This window comes from Rhipicephalus microplus, chromosome 6 (assembly GCF_043290135.1).
Source record: "Rhipicephalus microplus isolate Deutch F79 chromosome 6, USDA_Rmic, whole genome shotgun sequence".
Classification (NCBI taxonomy): domain Eukaryota; kingdom Metazoa; phylum Arthropoda; class Arachnida; order Ixodida; family Ixodidae; genus Rhipicephalus; species Rhipicephalus microplus.
Window position 1 is genome coordinate 177,329,617 of NC_134705.1, and position 23,344 is coordinate 177,352,960.

General features: G+C 51.5%; 2 protein-coding genes across 2 annotated transcripts in view; both read left to right on the plus strand.

Annotated features, from left to right (window-relative positions):
- The window catches only part of LOC142766094 (histone H2A-like), a 32,888-nt gene extending 25,439 nt beyond the window's left edge, over positions 1-7,449 (plus strand). Inside the window, exon 2 of the mRNA XM_075867932.1 lies at positions 6,677-7,449. Coding sequence (XP_075724047.1) covers positions 7,075-7,449 — 375 coding nt within the window. The 5' untranslated portion in view covers positions 6,677-7,074. The remainder of the gene's footprint in view (positions 1-6,676) is intronic.
- A 10,065-nt stretch (positions 7,450-17,514) lies between these two features.
- LOC142766095 (histone H2A-like) lies at positions 17,515-17,915 on the plus strand. Its single transcript, XM_075867933.1, has one exon. It carries the CDS (start codon positions 17,541-17,543, stop codon positions 17,913-17,915), a length of 375 nt encoding a protein of 124 aa, XP_075724048.1. The 5' UTR covers positions 17,515-17,540.
- The last annotated feature ends 5,429 nt before the right edge of the window (positions 17,916-23,344 follow it).

Sequence of the window (23,344 nt, forward strand, 5' to 3'; positions counted from 1 at the left end):
TTTTTTTTTTTTTTTTTTACAGCTTGGCAGCGCCAGGTGTGGAAAAAAAAAAATTAGGCGGGACAATGTACACAATGTGTTCTTGAATGGGGCACTTCTGAGTGCACGGCGGTAAACACGACCAACCTGTCACAATCAATTTTCATTTGTAAGTACACAGCCGTTCTTCGTCTGCGTGCCCCACGGTAGAACATAGGGCGTTTTTTATTTATTTCGACACAACGTGACGCGATCGTGTAGTGGGCATTCCAAACAGAAAAGCGAGTTCGTGCTTCCTGAGCATAGTCGTGTCTCCAAGAATGCAGTGACCAGGGTAGAACGCTGCGCTCGGCTTCTTCCTTCGCGCGATAAGGTAACTAACTAGGCGAAGTTCGCTTGACGGGCCCGTTTTAGCAGCTTGGCTTGCAGGAAGGAGAGGAAGAACTCGCAGATGCGGCGATTTATTCGTGCATGCAGACCCAGGAGAAAGACGACGACGCGAACGAAATGCGGTGAACGTGACAAGTACCCAGCGCGATCAGGCTACTACTACACGAGGTGCTGCTCACCTGAGCGATGACGCAATGATATTGCAAAGAGGGACGGGCGGGTATGGCGAACCGCTGGGATCACACTGCCGAAGCATCAAGTGGGTAGCCCTGAAGAGGGCTGTTGTGTTCTCGTTGGCTGGCTGCAGGCGACGCCGCTGGCTTCTTAGCCTCCGAATCCGTACAGGGTGCGGCCCTGACGCTTGAGGGCGTACACGACGTCCATGGCTGTCACGGTCTTCCTTTTGGCGTGCTCGGTGTAAGTGACGGCATCGCGGATCACGTTCTCGAGGAACACCTTGAGAACGCCGCGAGTTTCTTCGTAGATGAGGCCAGAGATGCGCTTGACACCGCCACGGCGCGCCAGACGACGGATGGCCGGCTTGGTTATGCCCTGGATGTTGTCACGCAACACCTTTCGATGACGCTTGGCGCCACCCTTCCCCAACCCCTTGCCACCTTTGCCACGGCCAGACATGACGGCTTCCGAAGTTCTGCTTCTGCTTCGAAACGCGCCCGGAAAGCGAATGCTCCACACGATCGAGTCGTGGTGTCGGCGCCGACCCGCGAGACTGAGGAGGTGGTGGTAGTGATTAGAATGAAGAGGAAAAAGGCACCTAATTTCTGTCTGCCTTCAGGCGACACGGCGCAGTGCCTTATAGGGGTGGGGGGAAGGAGGGATAAAAAGAATAGAAGGAAAGTAGAAGCAGAAGAAGACAGCCAACGAGAGGAAAAAGAAGGAGATAGGAAAGTGGGGATCCGGTCGAAGCAGTCCAAGGGCGGGGTGCCACAATGCGAGAGCTACACGGCGTCAGGAGACCGCGGAGGGCGAACCAGTCGGCGGGAGCTACGCTGAAGTCGGAGATCGCGAGGGCACAACCGTCCAGCTTGAAATCCTGCGAGCGAATCCCAACGAGACTGAGGAGGAAGGCGAACGGCGCACGCCGGTTGGTCGGCGGCCGGCTCGTCTCTCTCTCCCTCTTTTCTTCGCGAGGAGCGCGTTGGCCGCGCAGGTTGCTGCACTGACTATTTTTCTGCACTACAAGATTGAATATACACGGCAAACGTGCTTTCGTTTGTTTGTTTGTAATTCTTTTCTCGTTACTGTTGCTAAGTTTCTTGGCCATTCATTCACGCACCCTTCACTGCTGCAAAATGGCGTATCACTCGTATCAGCTGCCCCAGCGGCAAGGAGACATCAAACCGAGTAAGCGACAATTCATGCACAGCGGATACAACGCGTTCGCTAAAACAAACGTTTCATCGTGTCCACTGAACATGACACACGCAATATTTGTCAAAAATCACAGCTGCAACAGCTCACCTGTGTGCCGCACGTAAATAAACTGCACACTTAACACTTTGCGACTACTCGTCCCCGGCCTGTGCCCCCTCCCTCTTTTTTTTTTTCTTTTCTATGTTGTCGCTTTCTTTCTAATCACATCAATGCCTCATTTGCACGCACGAAACCCGTTTCACGGCGTCACTTTGACGCCATCCTTGTCGCCAAACCAAGGGACTAACACACGCGGTCCGGGCACGGCCTCATGGCCGGGAATTTCTAAACAAAGCGTGCTCGCGTTGTTGTGGACGCCGGCACGTGAAATTCGGCAAAGTAACAGCACCTTCGGCTGGCTACGCGTGTCCCAAATTTTACTGTGGCAGCTCCACTACATATCGCGATACGGCAGTTTCACCGAAGCCACGCAACGCGACCGCGCTCATTTCAGCATTCACGGGGACGGCAGAGAGTGAGAGCGCACCTCCTCTCGGGCGCGCCTCTCCTCCCGTAAACACGGACTGTCAAGCGGTCCGGTCGCAGCGAAGTTTCCCCATCTTGTTTCAAGTGCACGGTTGCACTGTGAGGAACCCTGCAAGGGTCACGCAATTACAGGCAAAACAGCCCTAACTCTAAAGCGCCTTACATAGGACGATATTGGAGCGTAAAATGCACCACCCTTTATGCATTCTTTCTTCTTTACAGCGTTGGAAGAGTGTTCGTTCGCTGCATGTTTTACGCATGCGTACTTTCGCTTACATAATACCTTCGGAGGCTGACAACCTGTTAAGTAATCTATCAACGACTATCCGGACGGCATCAGCTGTGCAAAGAGGATTTGCAGTTGGCCTTTCTTATTCGCACTTCTTTTTCCGAGGCTCACATGTGTTCCTAGCTTCATTACGCCTGATATCTGCCGTCCAGAGCAAACAAAGTAGGTCTACACATCGTGGCAACCAATATTTCGAAAAAAGTGAATTGCGTAGTATTATAAAGAATAAAACTTTCAGAATGAGCAAAACTGCTTGGTTTGACCAAAGTACAAAGAGGTGCGATTTATACCACATCGATCCATCTATTGAATTAAAAATTACGCTGGCATTAGATAGAATATCGCAAACTCTAATTTACCGATTGAGGCTAGGCACGACATACACAAAACATTTTTTTTTTTTTTTTTGCACAGACACGGCAGAGCTGAAGTCCCGAATGCGAATGTGGATTAATAGATGAAGACGTATGTCACCTTCTCGTAGAATGTCCACATCACGAGACGCCGTCTTAAGTCCGAACAGTTGGCATTAGACCGCAGACCGTTTAACATGAAGAAACTTCTGGGTCCGTGGCCTACTCGAGTTTTACAGTCGCACGCTTTAAAAGCATCAACACGTTCTTTACAAGACAGCGGGATTGCTGATAAGTATTAAGAAATAACGAACTTTCATTTGTAACAAATGTACTTATTATGTACAGTATCACGTGACTCCCATCATGTGTGTGTTGTGAAATGAATGACGTGTCGACAATTATGTACACACGAGCGAATGCATCTTTATAAGGACCAGACGTGTGCTCCACTGTTTTGTGCTGGTGGACCGAATATTAACGAGGGACATTATCAGAGACTTCATTCATTGACTTTCGAACATTTACTTACCATTGTGTTCTGATATGTGTGTATAAGTGTAAGTGTGTCTTTGCATATTTCTGCCCGAGTTTTCTACTTTCCATGCACTGCTTTGTATGTTTTGCTTCAAGATACGTGTTCAAGTTTCACTCAACGGCTAAGGAGTAGCCGGTGCCATAATGGTGCGCCGACATATCCTTATATATCATATCAATAAGAGAAAAAGATGCGCGCCAATGCCCATCTATTGTATTCCCTTCTCACGTGCACCAATACCAAACTGCGCGTGCCATTTTTGTGGTGCAAGTGTGTTCAAGCGGTCGCAGTTTCATCTTTCACAATCATGAGCGGTCCCATGGTGGCAGGGACGCACGATGCAAATTTACAAAATGATCGCGCTTGAAGGCTTCATACAAATGCACTGTCGAGCCGCTGAACATAGTCAGTAATCTAAAAAGATCTCACAAAACACCCACAAGCCGTTCGAAAAAGCCGCGGTTGGTATCCTGAAATGAAACATCAATAAAAACACAGCCTGGTCTCACTAACCTCCGCAAATGAAATCATCTTACAAACGACGGCCGCATTGTGCAGGTACACGCCCGCGGCAATCGCAACCCAACAACCAAACTGCCACCTTTGGTTCGCATCCAGTCCAACTGCGAATCCTGAGTAGCCGCTTTTTTTCTTTTTTTTTTAATTAATTAACCCACCATTTAGGACTGAGTCCTCCCGCACCGCATCTACGACACGGTTCTAATGGTACATGAAGTGTGGCGATTCTGCGTAGATAACAACTTTAACTAGGCTTCGCATCTATTTAAACAGGGCCACTGACCGCGAACCATCATCCCTGCTGAACGAAAGGCGGCTGCAGCCGAACGCGTGCACCAGTACTCAGACAAGCCCCGCGATCCAAACGACATCCAAGGCCACGATAACATGCCAGCCAACTCTGGCTGGTTCAGCCTTAATTGTGAGTCACCGCTGTTTTCTTTCTTTGGCGATGTCCTTTCTCTCGTTATATTCATTTGCTCACGACGAGTTAAACGCGGACTTCCCCTTGGCATGCTACGCATCTCTAGCGGCGCTACGACGCACCATAACGATAGCTGCGGTAGCGTCAAACAATTATTTTTTCTCCCATCCCCCTTTTCCTTTTTCGCGCAGAAAACTGCACATTTCTACATTCTGACCGACGTCAACCGCTCAGTTACATGTGTATCGGTTACACTGCAACGCTCGCTGCCGTCCATCACGTCACGAAACCAAGCGGAAATAAAGGGTGCGTCCACTCATTCATTTAACGTAAGTTTCCAACCATATTCCTAATGGAACGCACCACTCATTTGTGCCTAGCACAGGCGCATTTGTTCTTTCGAAGAGAACACAGTGTTCCGCTACACCGTGTGATATGTAAACGTCAAGCCGAGCAGTGTCGTTTGCTGGCCGGCCTGGCTATGTTTGTTTCGGCGACGCGCAAACGGAGCACTCGGTGGTAAAAAACAGGAAATGCCCATACCCCCTGTCGACCGCCTTTCTTTACTGAGTTTCGTACTTCTTTGTACACTATATAAATCACCTGCGTGGTACCCCTGTTATGCGTACGCACAGCTTATTTTTTTTTTTTTCCCCTTTCCATGGGGGCTGTTGATACTTTGCGTTGGGGCAATAATTAGCATGCAGCCCGCCCCCACGCTTTTCCGCTTCTACAGCTAATGTCACATGCGTCTATACATTCTCCCCCATCTTTTCTTGCATCAATGCTTCCGCACATTTTTCACCGCATCGCGCACTTCAATCTACATTCACTCCTCCTACAGTCTCGAAACGGGCCTGCCCTGCGCTCTCAAGAAATGAATGCCCCAATTTCGTAAACAAATGAGTGGGCGTGGCAGAGAAGGAACTCGGCGCTGGCTGATGAATGTGGCTGTACCCTTCACATCGGACATGCTTAGCTAAACAACAACTAGATTTATCTTTTTATTTTGTCCCCCTTAAATAGTGAAGTATAGGACCGGCGCTTTGCAGTGAATGGTTTAGTTTTCACTCTTGCTTTGACTGTAGCCACCAATAAGATAACCACCTTCTAGTTGATTCTACCCGCCTAAAGTATATTTTGCCCTCCCCCGGTGCTTTGAAAAACTCTGCGCCATCATTTTAAACTATAGGGTGAAGCCATTTACATAACATTATCAAGTGTTCTGCAGTTCCCTTCTCTCCGCATGCACTGCATACCGTGTATACCCCTTCGTATTTGGCCCGACATGTCGGAGTTGCTCGGGCAAATGCTGACGCTAGTTTTCTTTTCGATCATTCCCCTAGAGCTGAACACACTCGAGGTCATGTTACGTTTTGAGCAGCGGCCACCTTCCCCCTGTTTTTTTTTTTTTTTTTAATTACCACGCTCCTGGTTTTCCCTCCATTACCGTACTTGTGGCACTTTTCTCCGCGCACTCGGTCTTCTCTAATTTACCTGTTCAACCTACCCGAGCACACACGTCGAGCGCGGCACACCAACGCTCCTGCTAGCGGTGTTCAACAGAGAGAAGAGGATGGATTTGGAGCCGAATCTCTCAGCACAACCCCTATGCCGACGCAAACAATTTGGGTGGCTCTGAGAAGAGCCGTTGATTTGTCGCCGCTCGCTGTGGCCCACGACGCACGCCTACTTGGAGCTGGTGTACTTGGTGACGGCTTTTGTGCCCTCGGACACCGCGTGCTTGGCCAGCTCTCCGGGCAGAAGCAGGCGCACCGCGGTCTGGATCTCCCGGCTCGTGATGGTCGAGCGCTTGTTGTAGTGAGCAAGGCGTGACGACTCGGCGGCGATACGCTCGAAGATGTCGTTCACGAAGCTGTTCATGATGGACATGGCCTTGCTGGAGACACCAGTGTCGGGGTGCACCTGCTTCAGCACCTTATAGATGTAGATGGAGAAGCTCTCCTTCCTGCGGCGCTTCTTCTTCTTCTTGTCCGTGGCGCGCACATTCTTCTGCGCCTTGCCGGCCTTCTTGACGGCTTTGCCAGACGGTTGGGGAGGCATGATTTCACGCAACACGCACGCGAGACCAGAGTCGAATGCGCGTGTCGCCCCTGCGCGGCGCGCTTAAATATGAGCGAGGGGTGTTGACGAGATCAGCACAACGCGCGCGCCCCATTGGTTCGCACGGCTTCCCTCTCTCACACTCTCATCCGTTCCCCGCGAGCGGCGGCGCGCGATGGTGGCAACGGAAACCATTCGAGGGGATTCGCTCGCAGGATTTCAAGCTGGACGGTTGTGCCCTCGCGATCTCCGACTTCAGCGTAGCTCCCGCCGACTGGTTCGCCCTCCGCGGTCTCCTGATGCCGTGTAGCTCTCGCATTGTGGCACCCCGCCCTTGGACTGCTTCGACCGGATCCCCACTTTCCTATCTCCTTCTTTTTCCTCTCGTTGGCTGTCTTCTTCTGCTTCTACTTTCCTTCTATTCTTTTTATCCCTCCTTCCCCCCACCCCTATAAGGCACTGCGCCGTGTCGCCTGAAGGCAGACAGAAATTAGGTGCCTTTTTCCTCTTCATTGTAACCACTACCACCACCATTCGAGCACGGCTCTCATCTTAGAAGGCAGCAGTTTTTCTCAACCGGCAAGCGAAAAGCAACACCATGTCCGGACGTGGCAAGGGCGGCAAGGCGAAAGGCAAGAGCAAGACCCGTTCTAGCCGCGCGGGGCTTCAGTTCCCCGTGGGCCGTATTCACCGCCTCCTACGCAAGGGAAACTACGCCGAGCGCGTCGGAGCGGGCGCCCCGGTCTACCTGGCTGCCGTACTCGAGTACCTGGCCGCCGAGGTGCTCGAGCTGGCGGGCAACGCCGCTCGTGACAACAAGAAGACCCGGATCATCCCCCGTCACTTGCAGCTCGCCATCCGCAACGACGAGGAGCTGAACAAACTGCTTTCCGGCGTCACCATCGCGCAGGGCGGTGTGTTGCCCAACATTCAAGCCGTGCTTCTTCCGAAGAAGACGGAGAAGAAGGCGTAAGCGAGCACCCCTTCCGCGCGCTCGCCGCATTCCCCAAACGGTCCTTCTAAGGACCACCCAAACAGGTGACGCGGCCGGGCTTCGCTTCGCAGTCACGATGGCTCTGTTCGTACCCTCAAGCGTGTTTGTTTTTGTCTATATTATATATATATTTCCTCGCGACATCAGTTAGCCACCAGTGCGCAACGCCAAATGCTGCACAGAGACAACCAAATCACGCAGCTCGGCACCGAAAGAGACAGAAAAGGGCATGTAAGCGTTGTCATTAGTTACTGTGAAGCTCCACACGTAACCGTCTATCTTTACGATGACACCTGAACGGGTCAGCACAGGGACAGAGTAAATTTAATACTTTTGAATCGAAAAACAAACGTAAGGTAAAAAAGAAGAGAGAGAGAGAACCCGCCGTTAGCGCATTTCATTTCGTGCTTCTAACACAATTTATTTCGTCTGTCTTGCTAGGAAGCGCAGCCACTATTACACAGAACACACAACACAAGCGCTTAACTTCAACTAAACGTTTATTGCAAAAAAAACAAACAAAAAAAAACTGTCCAGAATATGGCTTAAAAACTTGTTCTGTTTCAAAAGAAATGAAAGGAAATGACACGCGATGATTTTGAGTGTGTTTGTGCACTCTCTATCGCGCTCACGCGGAAAGAACTGTGTTTTGGATGGGGTGATAGAGAATAACAGATAGTAATGTGCGGGACTGGCACGTGTGCTTTTAGTTGTCTACCTTTTACTATTCTTTTTCTATAAACTCTGACGTTTGCAATAAACGTTCAGTTGAAGTTAAGCGCTTGTGTTGTGAGGTCTGTGTAATAGTGGCAGCGCTTCCTAGCAAGATGGATCCTTACCAAGTGGCCCGATACAATTGTTTATTTCGTCTCTCGGTAAAACTTCATCACCTCCTACGAGTGCACCCAAAAGTTGCGCCGGGGTCCAGCAGCCCAAGTCACCATGGCGTTACGCAAACAGAAGCCCTCAAAAACACCTTACAAGCGGCGGGCAAAAAGCTAAACACATAAATGAAATTGACACACCACAGGTTCGCAGCACGGCTGCTGCACACATACCGACTGAAGCTAGCCTACCTTTTGTCTGTCTACTCATAATGGTACACACTTTTACCTTGAATTGTCAAAGCTGAGCCATTTCTTCGTAATAACGACGCGCCGACGTTCCTTTCTTCCGCTCGCTAGACAGCGCAGCCACGAACGTACAAAACATGACAGCAAAAGAGGGTGCGGCCGGAGTACGTGGCCTGGAGTGGTCTCGTAGCCAAAGCAGACACGTTGGTGGTCCTGAGAAGGACCGTTTGTTGTTGCTTGCCTGTCGACCGAAGCGCAGGGAGCAGCCCAACTTAGGCGCGCTCACCGCGAATGCGCCGAGCCAGCTGGATGTCCTTTGGCATGATGGTGACGCGCTTAGCGTGGATGGCGCACAGGTTGGTGTCTTCGAAAAGACCAACGAGGTAGGCCTCGCTAGCTTCCTGAAGGGCCATCACGGCAGAACTCTGGAAACGGAGGTCCGTCTTGAAGTCCTGAGCGATTTCCCGCACCAGGCGCTGAAAGGGAAGCTTGCGGATCAGCAGTTCGGTCGACTTCTGGTATCGGCGAATTTCACGCAGGGCCACGGTTCCAGGCCTGTAACGGTGAGGTTTCTTCACCCCGCCTGTGGCAGGGGCACTCTTGCGAGCAGCCTTGGTAGCAAGCTGCTTACGCGGAGCCTTGCCTCCGGTACTCTTGCGCGCGGTTTGTTTAGTTCGGGCCATGGTTCGTACGTCCGATCACCTCGACTGGCGGAGCGAAACTGCGCTCCTGCCGGAGAACGGCAAGCGGCTTCGCCGCACGACCCATCTCTCTCCCTCCCATTGGCCGACGCGTGAGAACCCGTCCGCGTGCGAGCGCGGAAGCGTGCGCCAGGATGCTGGCTGGCGCTCATTTTCGGGCAACCGTGCAGTTCGCGGCTGCAAAGAGGTACACCGAAACGAAACCACTACCGCTGTACAATACAGCCTGCTGCGCATTTCTTTCGCCTTCCAGGCAACACATCAATCGACGCTGTAGCTCGTCGCTTCCCGAAGGGGCGCGACGGAGTGCGAGACGCCACCATTCACGCCAACAGCGCGCCTCGCATCACCGAGGCCAAATGCGCACTGCCACGCCAAAAAAACTTGCTCCTTGCGTTGTCGCTCATTTGCGACCATTACGTAGAGTGGCGAAGACGACGAGAGACCACCGGCAGTGTTGGTATATGCATACAAGTCGGCGCAATGACAAGGAGTAAAATGCAACAAAACATTCTAACACAAACACCCCGTACATCCAACTGCCACTGAGCGCGCCTACTTGCTCAATAGCAGACAGTAACGGGACTCAATTTTATCTTCCTTTCCCTCTTAAGAATCACTCATACATACTTGCCAAACAACTAGGTGCGCTCAATGGCGGTTGGATGTACGGGGTGTTTGCGTTCGAATGTTTTGTTTCATTTTTACTCCTATTCCCTCGATATGTCGTCTCACTCTGGTTTCCCTCATCTCTCTTTCTCTACACCATTATTCCTATCCTTTTAATCCGTCCTCACCCCCCATCCCTTGTGAGCTACCGCTGAGGTGTCGCATCCTGATGCAGACAGTTGTTTCGGGGCTCACTTTCCTCTTCGTTTCCATCTTACACATCAGCAATCCCCCCCCCCCCCCCCACCTCTAAGTGCTAAATATGTGGCACAAAAAGCAGGAAATGGACTCAATGAAAGGGTGAAAAATAATAATCATAATAGAAAGGAAGATCAACACGCGCCTCAAAAAGCCCCATTCACTCGGCTTTCACATTTTCACGAGAAAATGAAGGTACACACTTGGAGAACAATTTTTGTTATAGGTAGGCTTGCCTGAGCAGAACCACTGTCGTGCGCCTTGGTTACACATTCGACGCGCCTCTTCCTGTGCGGAGGGGGGTGGGAAAAGAAGGGTGCACTTGAAAATGCATTGCTCGTGGGTTGGTGTCGCCATCTGACGGCAGGCTCACGCGAGCGCGCCTTGCTTTCGAATTTCCCGCGCTCGAACCTTTCGCGTTTACATGGGCCAGTCCCCCTCCCCCTCTCGCGTGGGCGGCCAAGCCAGCCTCCCTAGAGTGACCACCTCTGCCGGCGAAATGGAAACAATTGTTGCGTGGCTGTCCGTCCAAGTAAAGCTTTCACAACTGCAGTGTTCGCAGCACCAGTACAGTACATGAGTGCCACTTCTATCAAGTGCAGCTTGCCTCAGCACGCCGCATGGGCAGCGCTTATTGTGTACTTGCTTCTGACTTGCGCAGAAAATTGTTTAAACATCCCCTTCCACTTTTCTTTCTTGCTTTTTTTTTTTTTTTTTTTTACAGCTTGGCAGCGCCAGGTGTGGAAAAAAAAAAAAAATTAGGCGGGACAATGTACACAATGTGTTCTTGAATGGGGCACTTCTGAGTGCACGGCGGTAAACACGACCAACCTGTCACAATCAATTTTCATTTGTAAGTACACAGCCGTTCTTCGTCTGCGTGCCCCACGGTAGAACATAGGGCGTTTTTTATTTATTTCGACACAACGTGACGCGATCGTGTAGTGGGCATTCCAAACAGAAAAGCGAGTTCGTGCTTCCTGAGCATAGTCGTGTCTCCAAGAATGCAGTGACCAGGGTAGAACGCTGCGCTCGGCTTCTTCCTTCGCGCGATAAGGTAACTAACTAGGCGAAGTTCGCTTGACGGGCCCGTTTTAGCAGCTTGGCTTGCAGGAAGGAGAGGAAGAACTCGCAGATGCGGCGATTTATTCGTGCATGCAGACCCAGGAGAAAGACGACGACGCGAACGAAATGCGGTGAACGTGACAAGTACCCAGCGCGATCAGGCTACTACTACACGAGGTGCTGCTCACCTGAGCGATGACGCAATGATATTGCAAAGAGGGACGGGCGGGTATGGCGAACCGCTGGGATCACACTGCCGAAGCATCAAGTGGGTAGCCCTGAAGAGGGCTGTTGTGTTCTCGTTGGCTGGCTGCAGGCGACGCCGCTGGCTTCTTAGCCTCCGAATCCGTACAGGGTGCGGCCCTGACGCTTGAGGGCGTACACGACGTCCATGGCTGTCACGGTCTTCCTTTTGGCGTGCTCGGTGTAAGTGACGGCATCGCGGATCACGTTCTCGAGGAACACCTTGAGAACGCCGCGAGTTTCTTCGTAGATGAGGCCAGAGATGCGCTTGACACCGCCACGGCGCGCCAGACGACGGATGGCCGGCTTGGTTATGCCCTGGATGTTGTCACGCAACACCTTTCGATGACGCTTGGCGCCACCCTTCCCCAACCCCTTGCCACCTTTGCCACGGCCAGACATGACGGCTTCCGAAGTTCTGCTTCTGCTTCGAAACGCGCCCGGAAAGCGAATGCTCCACACGATCGAGTCGTGGTGTCGGCGCCGACCCGCGAGACTGAGGAGGAAGGCGAACGGCGCACGCCGGTTGGTCGGCGGCCGGCTCGTCTCTCTCTCCCTCTTTTCTTCGCGAGGAGCGCGTTGGCCGCGCAGGTTGCTGCACTGACTATTTTTCTGCACTACAAGATTGAATATACACGGCAAACGTGCTTTCGTTTGTTTGTTTGTAATTCTTTTCTCGTTACTGTTGCTAAGTTTCTTGGCCATTCATTCACGCACCCTTCACTGCTGCAAAATGGCGTATCACTCGTATCAGCTGCCCCAGCGGCAAGGAGACATCAAACCGAGTAAGCGACAATTCATGCACAGCGGATACAACGCGTTCGCTAAAACAAACGTTTCATCGTGTCCACTGAACATGACACACGCAATATTTGTCAAAACTCACAGCTGCAACAGCTCACCTGTGTGCCGCACGTAAATAAACTGCACACTTAACACTTTGCGACTACTCGTCCCCGGCCTGTGCCCCCTCCCTCTTTTTTTTTTTCTTTTCTATGTTGTCGCTTTCTTTCTAATCACATCAATGCCTCATTTGCACGCACGAAACCCGTTTCACGGCGTCACTTTGACGCCATCCTTGTCGCCAAACCAAGGGACTAACACACGCGGTCCGGGCACGGCCTCATGGCCGGGAATTTCTAAACAAAGCGTGCTCGCGTTGTTGTGGACGCCGGCACGTGAAATTCGGCAAAGTAACAGCACCTTCGGCTGGCTACGCGTGTCCCAAATTTTACTGTGGCAGCTCCACTACATATCGCGATACGGCAGTTTCACCGAAGCCACGCAACGCGACCGCGCTCATTTCAGCATTCACGGGGACGGCAGAGAGTGAGAGCGCACCTCCTCTCGGGCGCGCCTCTCCTCCCGTAAACACGGACTGTCAAGCGGTCCGGTCGCAGCGAAGTTTCCCCATCTTGTTTCAAGTGCACGGTTGCACTGTGAGGAACCCTGCAAGGGTCACGCAATTACAGGCAAAACAGCCCTAACTCTAAAGCGCCTTACATAGGACGATATTGGAGCGTAAAATGCACCACCCTTTATGCATTCTTTCTTCTTTACAGCGTTGGAAGAGTGTTCGTTCGCTGCATGTTTTACGCATGCGTACTTTCGCTTACATAATACCTTCGGAGGCTGACAACCTGTTAAGTAATCTATCAACGACTATCCGGACGGCATCAGCTGTGCAAAGAGGATTTGCAGTTGGCCTTTCTTATTCGCACTTCTTTTTCCGAGGCTCACATGTGTTCCTAGCTTCATTACGCCTGATATCTGCCGTCCAGAGCAAACAAAGTAGGTCTACACATCGTGGCAACCAATATTTCGAAAAAAGTGAATTGCGTAGTATTATAAAGAATAAAACTTTCAGAATGAGCAAAACTGCTTGGTTTGACCAAAGTACAAAGAGGTGCGATTTATACCACATCGATCCATCTATTGAATTAAAAATTACGCTGGCATTAGATAGAATATCGCAAACTCTAATTTACCGATTGAGGCTAGGCACGACATACACAAAACATTTTTTTTTTTTTTTTTTGCACAGACACGGCAGAGCTGAAAGTCCCGAATGCGAATGTGGATTAATAGATGAAGACGTATGTCACCTTCTCGTAGAATGTCCACATCACGAGACGCCGTCTTAAGTCCGAACAGTTGGCATTAGACCGCAGACCGTTTAACATGAAGAAACTTCTGGGTCCGTGGCCTACTCGAGTTTTACAGTCGCACGCTTTAAAAGCATCAACACGTTCTTTACAAGACAGCGGGATTGCTGATAAGTATTAAGAAATAACGAACTTTCATTTGTAACAAATGTACTTATTATGTACAGTATCACGTGACTCCCATCATGTGTGTGTTGTGAAATGAATGACGTGTCGACAATTATGTACACACGAGCGAATGCATCTTTATAAGGACCAGACGTGTGCTCCACTGTTTTGTGCTGGTGGACCGAATATTAACGAGGGACATTATCAGAGACTTCATTCATTGACTTTCGAACATTTACTTACCATTGTGTTCTGATATGTGTGTATAAGTGTAAGTGTGTCTTTGCATATTTCTGCCCGAGTTTTCTACTTTCCATGCACTGCTTTGTATGTTTTGCTTCAAGATACGTGTTCAAGTTTCACTCAACGGCTAAGGAGTAGCCGGTGCCATAATGGTGCGCCGACATATCCTTATATATCATATCAATAAGAGAAAAAGATGCGCGCCAATGCCCATCTATTGTATTCCCTTCTCACGTGCACCAATACCAAACTGCGCGTGCCATTTTTGTGGTGCAAGTGTGTTCAAGCGGTCGCAGTTTCATCTTTCACAATCATGAGCGGTCCCATGGTGGCAGGGACGCACGATGCAAATTTACAAAATGATCGCGCTTGAAGGCTTCATACAAATGCACTGTCGAGCCGCTGAACATAGTCAGTAATCTAAAAAGATCTCACAAAACACCCACAAGCCGTTCGAAAAAGCCGCGGTTGGTATCCTGAAATGAAACATCAATAAAAACACAGCCTGGTCTCACTAACCTCCGCAAATGAAATCATCTTACAAACGACGGCCGCATTGTGCAGGTACACGCCCGCGGCAATCGCAACCCAACAACCAAACAGCCACCTTTGGTTCGCATCCAGTCCAACTGCGAATCCTGAGTAGCCGCTTTTTTTCTTTTTTTTTTAATTAATTAACCCACCATTTAGGACTGAGTCCTCCCGCACCGCATCTACGACACGGTTCTAATGGTACATGAAGTGTGGCGATTCTGCGTAGATAACAACTTTAACTAGGCTTCGCATCTATTTAAACAGGGCCACTGACCGCGAACCATCATCCCTGCTGAACGAAAGGCGGCTGCAGCCGAACGCGTGCACCAGTACTCAGACAAGCCCCGCGATCCAAACGACATCCAAGGCCACGATAACATGCCAGCCAACTCTGGCTGGTTCAGCCTTAATTGTGAGTCACCGCTGTTTTCTTTCTTTGGCGATGTCCTTTCTCTCGTTATATTCATTTGCTCACGACGAGTTAAACGCGGACTTCCCCTTGGCATGCTACGCATCTCTAGCGGCGCTACGACGCACCATAACGATAGCTGCGGTAGCGTCAAACAATTATTTTTTCTCCCATCCCCCTTTTCCTTTTTCGCGCAGAAAACTGCACATTTCTACATTCTGACCGACGTCAACCGCTCAGTTACATGTGTATCGGTTACACTGCAACGCTCGCTGCCGTCCATCACGTCACGAAACCAAGCGGAAATAAAGGGTGCGTCCACTCATTCATTTAACGTAAGTTTCCAACCATATTCCTAATGGAACGCACCACTCATTTGTGCCTAGCACAGGCGCATTTGTTCTTTCGAAGAGAACACAGTGTTCCGCTACACCGTGTGATATGTAAACGTCAAGCCGAGCAGTGTCGTTTGCTGGCCGGCCTGGCTATGTTTGTTTCGGCGACGCGCAAACGGAGCACTCGGTGGTAAAAAACAGGAAATGCCCATACCCCCTGTCGACCGCCTTTCTTTACTGAGTTTCGTACTTCTTTGTACACTATATAAATCACCTGCGTGGTACCCCTGTTATGCGTACGCACAGCTTATTTTTTTTTTTTTCCCCTTTCCATGGGGGCTGTTGATACTTTGCGTTGGGGCAATAATTAGCATGCAGCCCGCCCCCACGCTTTTCCGCTTCTACAGCTAATGTCACATGCGTCTATACATTCTCCCCCATCTTTTCTTGCATCAATGCTTCCGCACATTTTTCACCGCATCGCGCACTTCAATCTACATTCACTCCTCCTACAGTCTCGAAACGGGCCTGCCCTGCGCTCTCAAGAAATGAATGCCCCAATTTCGTAAACAAATGAGTGGGCGTGGCAGAGAAGGAACTCGGCGCTGGCTGATGAATGTGGCTGTACCCTTCACATCGGACATGCTTAGCTAAACAACAACTAGATTTATCTTTTTATTTTGTCCCCCTTAAATAGTGAAGTATAGGACCGGCGCTTTGCAGTGAATGGTTTAGTTTTCACTCTTGCTTTGACTGTAGCCACCAATAAGATAACCACCTTCTAGTTGATTCTACCCGCCTAAAGTATATTTTGCCCTCCCCCGGTGCTTTGAAAAACTCTGCGCCATCATTTTAAACTATAGGGTGAAGCCATTTACATAACATTATCAAGTGTTCTGCAGTTCCCTTCTCTCCGCATGCACTGCATACCGTGTATACCCCTTCGTATTTGGCCCGACATGTCGGAGTTGCTCGGGCAAATGCTGACGCTAGTTTTCTTTTCGATCATTCCCCTAGAGCTGAACACACTCGAGGTCATGTTACGTTTTGAGCAGCGGCCACCTTCCCCCTGTTTTTTTTTTTTTTTTTTTTTAATTACCACGCTCCTGGTTTTCCCTCCATTACCGTACTTGTGGCACTTTTCTCCGCGCACTCGGTCTTCTCTAATTTACCTGTTCAACCTACCCGAGCACACACGTCGAGCGCGGCACACCAACGCTCCTGCTAGCGGTGTTCAACAGAGAGAAGAGGATGGATTTGGAGCCGAATCTCTCAGCACAACCCCTATGCCGACGCAAACAATTTGGGTGGCTCTGAGAAGAGCCGTTGATTTGTCGCCGCTCGCTGTGGCCCACGACGCACGCCTACTTGGAGCTGGTGTACTTGGTGACGGCTTTTGTGCCCTCGGACACCGCGTGCTTGGCCAGCTCTCCGGGCAGAAGCAGGCGCACCGCGGTCTGGATCTCCCGGCTCGTGATGGTCGAGCGCTTGTTGTAGTGAGCAAGGCGTGACGACTCGGCGGCGATACGCTCGAAGATGTCGTTCACGAAGCTGTTCATGATGGACATGGCCTTGCTGGAGACACCAGTGTCGGGGTGCACCTGCTTCAGCACCTTATAGATGTAGATGGAGAAGCTCTCCTTCCTGCGGCGCTTCTTCTTCTTCTTGTCCGTGGCGCGCACATTCTTCTGCGCCTTGCCGGCCTTCTTGACGGCTTTGCCAGACGGTTGGGGAGGCATGATTTCACGCAACACGCACGCGAGACCAGAGTCGAATGCGCGTGTCGCCCCTGCGCGGCGCGCTTAAATATGAGCGAGGGGTGTTGACGAGATCAGCACAACGCGCGCGCCCCATTGGTTCGCACGGCTTCCCTCTCTCACACTCTCATCCGTTCCCCGCGAGCGGCGGCGCGCGATGGTGGCAACCACAGCCTACAGGAGACAGGGCCTTCCTGCCTCCACACTGGAACACTTCATCTTCCCGTCTCGTCCTCATCTGCCAGCGCTGCGGAGCCTGGTGGTGTTCCTCGACGAGACGGGAATCGCGGCCTACCGCTGAGACCGGGACCCCTGCCACCCCCGCCCTTGCTGCCGGCCTGCCATCTGTGCTGATGTTCGCCTGGCCACTACACCTCTAACACCTACACTCCTATCCACTTTTCTCCCACTCCCCCCCCCCCCCTAAGACGCTGCGCCGTGCTCCCTAATGGGCTGCAGAAATTAGGCGTCTCATTCTTCCACGAACCACCAACACACACACACATTCGAGCACGGCTCTCATCTTAGAAGGCAGCAGTTTTTCTCAACCGGCAAGCGAAAAGCAACACCATGTCCGGACGTGGCAAGGGCGGCAAGGCGAAAGGCAAGAGCAAGACCCGTTCTAGCCGCGCGGGGCTTCAGTTCCCCGTGGGCCGTATTCACCGCCTCCTACGCAAGGGAAACTACGCCGAGCGCGTCGGAGCGGGCGCCCCGGTCTACCTGGCTGCCGTACTCGAGTACCTGGCCGCCGAGGTGCTCGAGCTGGCGGGCAACGCCGCTCGTGACAACAAGAAGACCCGGATCATCCCCCGTCACTTGCAGCTCGCCATCCGCAACGACGAGGAGCTGAACAAACTGCTTTCCGGCGTCACCATCGCGCAGGGCGGTGTGTTGCCCAACATTCAAGCCGTGCTTCTTCCGAAGAAGACGGAGAAGAAGGCGTAAGCGAGCACCCCTTCCGCGCGCTCGCCGCATTCCCCAAACGGTCCTTCTAAGGACCACCCAAACAGGTGACGCGGCCGGGCTTCGCTTCGCAGTCACGATGGCTCTGTTCGTACCCTCAAGCGTGTTTGTTTTTGTCTATATTATATATATATTTCCTCGCGACATCAGTTAGCCACCAGTGCGCAACGCCAAATGCTGCACAGAGACAACCAAATCACGCAGCTCGGCACCGAAAGAGACAGAAAAGGGCATGTAAGCGTTGTCATTAGTTACTGTGAAGCTCCACACGTAACCGTCTATCTTTACGATGACACCTGAACGGGTCAGCACAGGGACAGAGTAAATTTAATACTTTTGAATCGAAAAACAAACGTAAGGTAAAAAAGAAGAGAGAGAGAGAACCCGCCGTTAGCGCATTTCATTTCGTGCTTCTAACACAATTTATTTCGTCTGTCTTGCTAGGAAGCGCAGCCACTATTACACAGAACACACAACACAAGCGCTTAACTTCAACTAAACGTTTATTGCAAAAAAAAACAAACAAAAAAAAACTGTCCAGAATATGGCTTAAAAACTTGTTCTGTTTCAAAAGAAATGAAAGGAAATGACACGCGATGATTTTGAGTGTGTTTGTGCACTCTCTATCGCGCTCACGCGGAAAGAACTGTGTTTTGGATGGGGTGATAGAGAATAACAGATAGTAATGTGCGGGACTGGCACGTGTGCTTTTAGTTGTCTACCTTTTACTATTCTTTTTCTATAAACTCTGACGTTTGCAATAAACGTTCAGTTGAAGTTAAGCGCTTGTGTTGTGAGGTCTGTGTAATAGTGGCAGCGCTTCCTAGCAAGATGGATCCTTACCAAGTGGCCCGATACAATTGTTTATTTCGTCTCTCGGTAAAACTTCATCACCTCCTACGAGTGCACCCAAAAGTTGCGCCGGGGTCCAGCAGCCCAAGTCACCATGGCGTTACGCAAACAGAAGCCCTCAAAAACACCTTACAAGCGGCGGGCAAAAAGCTAAACACATAAATGAAATTGACACACCACAGGTTCGCAGCACGGCTGCTGCACACATACCGACTGAAGCTAGCCTACCTTTTGTCTGTCTACTCATAATGGTACACACTTTTACCTTGAATTGTCAAAGCTGAGCCATTTCTTCGTAATAACGACGCGCCGACGTTCCTTTCTTCCGCTCGCTAGACAGCGCAGCCACGAACGTACAAAACATGACAGCAAAAGAGGGTGCGGCCGGAGTACGTGGCCTGGAGTGGTCTCGTAGCCAAAGCAGACACGTTGGTGGTCCTGAGAAGGACCGTTTGTTGTTGCTTGCCTGTCGACCGAAGCGCAGGGAGCAGCCCAACTTAGGCGCGCTCACCGCGAATGCGCCGAGCCAGCTGGATGTCCTTTGGCATGATGGTGACGCGCTTAGCGTGGATGGCGCACAGGTTGGTGTCTTCGAAAAGACCAACGAGGTAGGCCTCGCTAGCTTCCTGAAGGGCCATCACGGCAGAACTCTGGAAACGGAGGTCCGTCTTGAAGTCCTGAGCGATTTCCCGCACCAGGCGCTGAAAGGGAAGCTTGCGGATCAGCAGTTCGGTCGACTTCTGGTATCGGCGAATTTCACGCAGGGCCACGGTTCCAGGCCTGTAACGGTGAGGTTTCTTCACCCCGCCTGTGGCAGGGGCACTCTTGCGAGCAGCCTTGGTAGCAAGCTGCTTACGCGGAGCCTTGCCTCCGGTACTCTTGCGCGCGGTTTGTTTAGTTCGGGCCATGGTTCGTACGTCCGATCACCTCGACTGGCGGAGCGAAACTGCGCTCCTGCCGGAGAACGGCAAGCGGCTTCGCCGCACGACCCATCTCTCTCCCTCCCATTGGCCGACGCGTGAGAACCCGTCCGCGTGCGAGCGCGGAAGCGTGCGCCAGGATGCTGGCTGGCGCTCATTTTCGGGCAACCGTGCAGTTCGCGGCTGCAAAGAGGTACACCGAAACGAAACCACTACCGCTGTACAATACAGGCTGCTGCGCATTTCTTTCGCCTTCCAGGCAACACATCAATCGACGCTGTAGCTCGTCGCTTCCCGAAGGGGCGCGACGGAGTGCGAGACGCCACCATTCACGCCAACAGCGCGCCTCGCATCACCGAGGCCAAATGCGCACTGCCACGCCAAAAAAACTTGCTCCTTGCGTTGTCGCTCATTTGCGACCATTACGTAGAGTGGCGAAGACGACGAGAGACCACCGGCAGTGTTGGTATATGCATACAAGTCGGCGCAATGACAAGGAGTAAAATGCAACAAAACATTCTAACACAAACACCCCGTACATCCAACTGCCACTGAGCGCGCCTACTTGCTCAATAGCAGACAGTAACGGGACTCAATTTTATCTTCCTTTCCCTCTTAAGAATCACTCATACATACTTGCCAAACAACTAGGTGCGCTCAATGGCGGTTGGATGTACGGGGTGTTTGCGTTCGAATGTTTTGTTTCATTTTTACTCCTATTCCCTCGATATGTCGTCTCACTCTGGTTTCCCTCATCTCTCTTTCTCTACACCATTATTCCTATCCTTTTAATCCGTCCTCACCCCCCATCCCTTGTGAGCTACCGCTGAGGTGTCGCATCCTGATGCAGACAGTTGTTTCGGGGCTCACTTTCCTCTTCGTTTCCATCTTACACATCAGCAATCCCCCCCCCCCCACCTCTAAGTGCTAAATATGTGGCACAAAAAGCAGGAAATGGACTCAATGAAAGGGTGAAAAATAATAATCATAATAGAAAGGAAGATCAACACGCGCCTCAAAAAGCCCCATTCACTCGGCTTTCACATTTTCACGAGAAAATGAAGGTACACACTTGGAGAACAATTTTTGTTATAGGTAGGCTTGCCTGAGCAGAACCACTGTCGTGCGCCTTGGTTACACATTCGACGCGCCTCTTCCTGTGCGGAGGGGGGTGGGAAAAGAAGGGTGCACTTGAAAATGCATTGCTCGTGGGTTGGTGTCGCCATCTGACGGCAGGCTCACGCGAGCGCGCCTTGCTTTCGAATTTCCCGCGCTCGAACCTTTCGCGTTTACATGGGCCAGTCCCCCTCCCCCTCTCGCGTGGGCGGCCAAGCCAGCCTCCCTAGAGTGACCACCTCTGCCGGCGAAATGGAAACAATTGTTGCGTGGCTGTCCGTCCAAGTAAAGCTTTCACAACTGCAGTGTTCGCAGCACCAGTACAGTACATGAGTGCCACTTCTATCAAGTGCAGCTTGCCTCAGCACGCCGCATGGGCAGCGCTTATTGTGTACTTGCTTCTGACTTGCGCAGAAAATTGTTTAAACATCCCCTTCCACTTTTCTTTCTTGCTTTTTTTTTTTTTTTTTTTTACAGCTTGGCAGCGCCAGGTGTGGAAAAAAAAAAAAATTAGGCGGGACAATGTACACAATGTGTTCTTGAATGGGGCACTTCTGAGTGCACGGCGGTAAACACGACCAACCTGTCACAATCAATTTTCATTTGTAAGTACACAGCCGTTCTTCGTCTGCGTGCCCCACGGTAGAACATAGGGCGTTTTTTATTTATTTCGACACAACGTGACGCGATCGTGTAGTGGGCATTCCAAACAGAAAAGCGAGTTCGTGCTTCCTGAGCATAGTCGTGTCTCCAAGAATGCAGTGACCAGGGTAGAACGCTGCGCTCGGCTTCTTCCTTCGCGCGATAAGGTAACTAACTAGGCGAAGTTCGCTTGACGGGCCCGTTTTAGCAGCTTGGCTTGCAGGAAGGAGAGGAAGAACTCGCAGATGCGGCGATTTATTCGTGCATGCAGACCCAGGAGAAAGACGACGACGCGAACGAAATGCGGTGAACGTGACAAGTACCCAGCGCGATCAGGCTACTACTACACGAGGTGCTGCTCACCTGAGCGATGACGCAATGATATTGCAAAGAGGGACGGGCGGGTATGGCGAACCGCTGGGATCACACTGCCGAAGCATCAAGTGGGTAGCCCTGAAGAGGGCTGTTGTGTTCTCGTTGGCTGGCTGCAGGCGACGCCGCTGGCTTCTTAGCCTCCGAATCCGTACAGGGTGCGGCCCTGACGCTTGAGGGCGTACACGACGTCCATGGCTGTCACGGTCTTCCTTTTGGCGTGCTCGGTGTAAGTGACGGCATCGCGGATCACGTTCTCGAGGAACACCTTGAGAACGCCGCGAGTTTCTTCGTAGATGAGGCCAGAGATGCGCTTGACACCGCCACGGCGCGCCAGACGACGGATGGCCGGCTTGGTTATGCCCTGGATGTTGTCACGCAACACCTTTCGATGACGCTTGGCGCCACCCTTCCCCAACCCCTTGCCACCTTTGCCACGGCCAGACATGACGGCTTCCGAAGTTCTGCTTCTGCTTCGAAACGCGCCCGGAAAGCGAATGGTGGTGGTGGTAGTGGTTACAATGAAGAGGAAAAAGGCACCTAATTTCTGTCTGCCTTCAGGCGACACGGCGCAGTGCCTTATAGGGGTGGGGGGAAGGAGGGATAAAAAGAATAGAAGGAAAGTAGAAGCAGAAGAAGACAGCCAACGAGAGGAAAAAGAAGGAGATAGGAAAGTGGGGATCCGGTCGAAGCAGTCCAAGGGCGGGGTGCCACAATGCGAGAGCTACACGGCATCAGGAGACCGCGGAGGGCGAACCAGTCGGCGGGAGCTACGCTGAAGTCGGAGATCGCGAGGGCACAACCGTCCAGCTTGAAATCCTGCGAGCGAATCCAGCGAATGCTCCACACGATCGAGTCGTGGTGTCGGCGCCGACCCGCGAGACTGAGGAGGAAGGCGAACGGCGCACGCCGGTTGGTCGGCGGCCGGCTCGTCTCTCTCTCCCTCTTTTCTTCGCGAGGAGCGCGTTGGCCGCGCAGGTTGCTGCACTGACTATTTTTCTGCACTACAAGATTGAATATACACGGCAAACGTGCTTTCGTTTGTTTGTTTGTAATTCTTTTCTCGTTACTGTTGCTAAGTTTCTTGGCCATTCATTCACGCACCCTTCACTGCTGCAAAATGGCGTATCACTCGTATCAGCTGCCCCAGCGGCAAGGAGACATCAAACCGAGTAAGCGACAATTCATGCACAGCGGATACAACGCGTTCGCTAAAACAAACGTTTCATCGTGTCCACTGAACATGACACACGCAATATTTGTCAAAACTCACAGCTGCAACAGCTCACCTGTGTGCCGCACGTAAATAAACTGCACACTTAACACTTTGCGACTACTCGTCCCCGGCCTGTGCCCCCTCCCTCTTTTTTTTTTCTTTTCTATGTTGTCGCTTTCTTTCTAATCACATCAATGCCTCATTTGCACGCACGAAACCCGTTTCACGGCGTCACTTTGACGCCATCCTTGTCGCCAAACCAAGGGACTAACACACGCGGTCCGGGCACGGCC